At 42.1% G+C, this 3,341-nt stretch overlaps 1 protein-coding gene across 1 annotated transcript; it reads right to left on the bottom strand.

Moving 5' to 3' along the window:
• Positions 1-1,181: 1,181 nt before the first annotated feature.
• LOC144650124 (uncharacterized) lies at positions 1,182-2,432 on the bottom strand. Its single transcript, XM_078509784.1, has one exon. The coding sequence runs from the start codon at positions 2,326-2,328 to the stop codon at positions 1,189-1,191; it is 1,140 nt and encodes a 379-aa protein (XP_078365910.1). The 5' UTR covers positions 2,329-2,432; the 3' UTR covers positions 1,182-1,188.
• Positions 2,433-3,341: the final 909 nt, after the last annotated feature.

The following is a 3,341-nucleotide window of genomic DNA, read 5'->3' on the forward strand; positions in this document are numbered from 1 at the left end:
TGTACCATCCCTTATCTAGTCAGGTCCAGTATGGCTACAATACGCAGAATACTGCAGATTTCTGCATGGGCAATTCTTCGAGCTCATCTGACTCACCACCGTTGCCAGTAAACGAAGAAGAAGAAAGCGAAGGAAGCCGAAGGTCCTACGACAAGTGGACCGAACCACAAGAGTGTTTCCTCATAGACTTGTGGGGAGAGTATAACAACGAGCAAGAGAGTGCTCAAAGTCGACGATACTGGATAAAAATATTAGAGCGCTTAAACAACAGATTCCGGTCCTCGTGGTCAGTCAACCAAATTCAGCGCAAAATCCGCTATTTCAAAGAACAGTTTAAAAAGGTAAACGACTGGAACAGAAAGCAGACAGGAGGTAATAGGAAGAACTGTCCTTATTTTGACAAAATCAATGAGATTATTGGCAAAAAGGACTCTGTAACATTTAAGCATGTTGTTTCGGCGGGAAACCCAAGCCCCACGCCGCCCCAAGAGGATCAAGAGCAGCAAAGTGAGAAGCGTGACGAGGAAAAAGGTGACGGCGACGATGAAGCCATAAAAGCGAAAGGAAAGGCTGCAAAGCAGACAAGAAGAGAGAGAAAATTGAAAAGATCCCCTAAGCCTTCCCTCGACGACAGTTTCAATGAAGAGGAGGAAACCAAGAGGGCCAAGAAATTCGAGAAGACCATGGAGAACCTGGAAAATCGAGGAGCTAAAATGGTTGATACAATGCAGAGTATCGTGACCTCAATGGAGGCCGCTCAAACCCAACAAGTGCAGTTCATGGGGGAATTTATGAAGCTTTTTGCTGGTATGACAAAGCAAATGCCAAACAAGGATTGATCGTGTGATCATGAGTAGATAACAAGTGCACTCAGCCTGACATTAAAGTTTTGTTCTGATAAACGTTAAGAGCCTTTAAACGGACTCTTGTGGGATAATTATGATGAAACTTGTTTGATTTTTTTCTGTTTGTTTTTTTGACCAAGTGCAACAGTCTTAAATGAGATCGTATGATTTCCTTCTGAAGATGTTTTAACTGGCAAGGGGTTCTTGATATATTATAACACAATACTGTAAGACTTATGTGACATTTTAAAACATAATACAATTAAAAATCGACTTAAGAAACGAAACGTCATTAGTCTGTGTGTCTGTATATCAGCACTACTAGCCAGATAAATTCTTACTTCTACAATCGATTAACATAGTCCATTAGAATTTGTCTGACATGTTCTCCATCCCCAACTACATCATCATTATCATCATCACTCCCATCATCATCATCACTAGGAGGCTCATCCCAGAAATCACCGGCCCGAATACAGAAATTATGAAGTACCACACATGCTATGACTATCTTGCTGACAAAGCTAATCTTGCTGTCCAGAAGCTTGTGCAGTATTCGCCATCTGCTTTTGATTGAACCGAACGCACACTCCACTTTGACACGGGCAGATGAGAGTTCTTTGTTAAATTCTATCTCGTGGGGATCATTCGCCCTTTCAGGAAAGGGTTTTAACAGCCAGTTTGATAGAGGGTAGGCGCTGTCTCCAACTAAATAGGGTCGTATGTCACTCCCACCAATTGTAACTGTTGGCCCTGTAAGAATCTCACGGTTTTCTGCCCGAGTAAAAATATTGCTATTTCGCAACACTCGTGCATCGTGCATGCTACCCGGATAACCAGCTTCTACGTCAAGAAACGTCATATTTCCATCCACTATTCCCTGTACAACAATGTCATGATCCTGGTATCGACTAAAGTAATCGGGCCCATTTTCTACTGGGGTTTTTATCTTAACGTGGGTCCCGTCTATAGCACCAACAACATTAGGCAAAGCAGACCACACTTGGAAACTTTCTCTTGCATCTATAATGTGTTCCTCGGTTTCGGGAAACTTGATATATAAATTCTTCAGTTCTAAGAGAGCGTCAACAACATCTTCCACTGCTTCCAGTACTGTAGATCTCCCGACATTGAAATTAGGACCTATAGCAACGTAAGAGCTTCCATGTCCCAGTCTGTGAAGACCTATTGCCAGTATTTTCTCCGGGGATATGCATTTTCTCATTCTTGTGTCCTGTCTTGTTAGTTGTGGTCTCAGCTCGTTCAGCAAAAGCTCGAATGTCCTCTTATCAAGTCGAAGTTGCCTTTGGAAAAATGTTCCAGGAACATTCGGGTCTCTGTAGTGGATTTCAAACCACGATTTCTGAGGCCTAGGAAGAGCCCAGTGGTATGGATGTCGTCGGCGAAGTATTCGTCTTCTCCTCCGTCGATCGCGATCTTCGTTTTCTTTAAGCAGCAGGGCCCTGTTCTGTAGTCGATTCATCTGATCTACACAGCTTAAGAGTAATGCTATCTGAAACTGGAGTGTGTGATGCCACGAAAAAATATTAAAGAGCAAGAAGGCCAGAATAATCGATATCAGTTGCGTGAATTGGTGGTTGTCCATGGTTGAAACTCTAGCGGGCCCGACGTAAGGCAAAGTGCCACTGTCACGCTATCACGTTCGTTTTGCAACTTGATCCTGAATGTTGTCATGAAGTTGTCATTCACTTCAGTACATGTTCGTACATGTTTGAATTGCAAATGCGGATCACAAATTGCTACGATTTTGTCGCGGTCATATTACATGACGCGTCATGCTCGCAACAACAAACAACTTTGTCGCTAGTGCGGATCGGCCCCAAGAATTGTTGTTTTTTCAACAAACAAAGTCTCGCCTAGTGCGACCCCTGCCTAATTAATGTCATTCTTTTGTTTGGCCACTATTTACTTTGAGAGAAAACCATGCACCAGAGAGGAGCTGTCAAGTTTATGCTTACACCAAAAATGCACAAGGATATCTTAACATACCAAAACTAGTTTTTACTGTGCAAAGTGTGATGTACACCTTTATGAGCATCAATGTTTTCAAAAGTGGCAGACAAAGTTGAAACAAAGATAGGCTTATTAGCTTCCTATTTTGCATAAGACGACTAACAGAATCCTTTTTGTGCAGCACAACAATGCTTTTATGCCCTGTACAGGGAAAATACAGATGTTGTTTTAGTAAAGTGAACATTTCTAATCTGATTCAGAACATTTTTTAACCATTTTTGGAAATTTCAGAACTATGGAGTACAGTGTATATCTGAAAGTCCCATTATTTTGTTTGGAGAAAAAATCTTTGGATTAATACATCATCATACATCGATCCTTTTCGGGGCATTGGACGCATAAAGCCTCCTTTTTCTTTCAGTTTCTGTAGTCACATGTTGAGTCTGAGGGGGTGACTAGCCCCCTGCAGACTTGCCATAGCCCCTATTTGCCAGCTTGTTCAGGGTTCCTGTCAGGCCTTCA

Source organism: Oculina patagonica, chromosome 4, assembly GCF_052425735.1.
Source record: "Oculina patagonica isolate OP01 chromosome 4, crgOcupat, whole genome shotgun sequence".
Taxonomy (NCBI): domain Eukaryota; kingdom Metazoa; phylum Cnidaria; class Anthozoa; order Scleractinia; family Oculinidae; genus Oculina; species Oculina patagonica.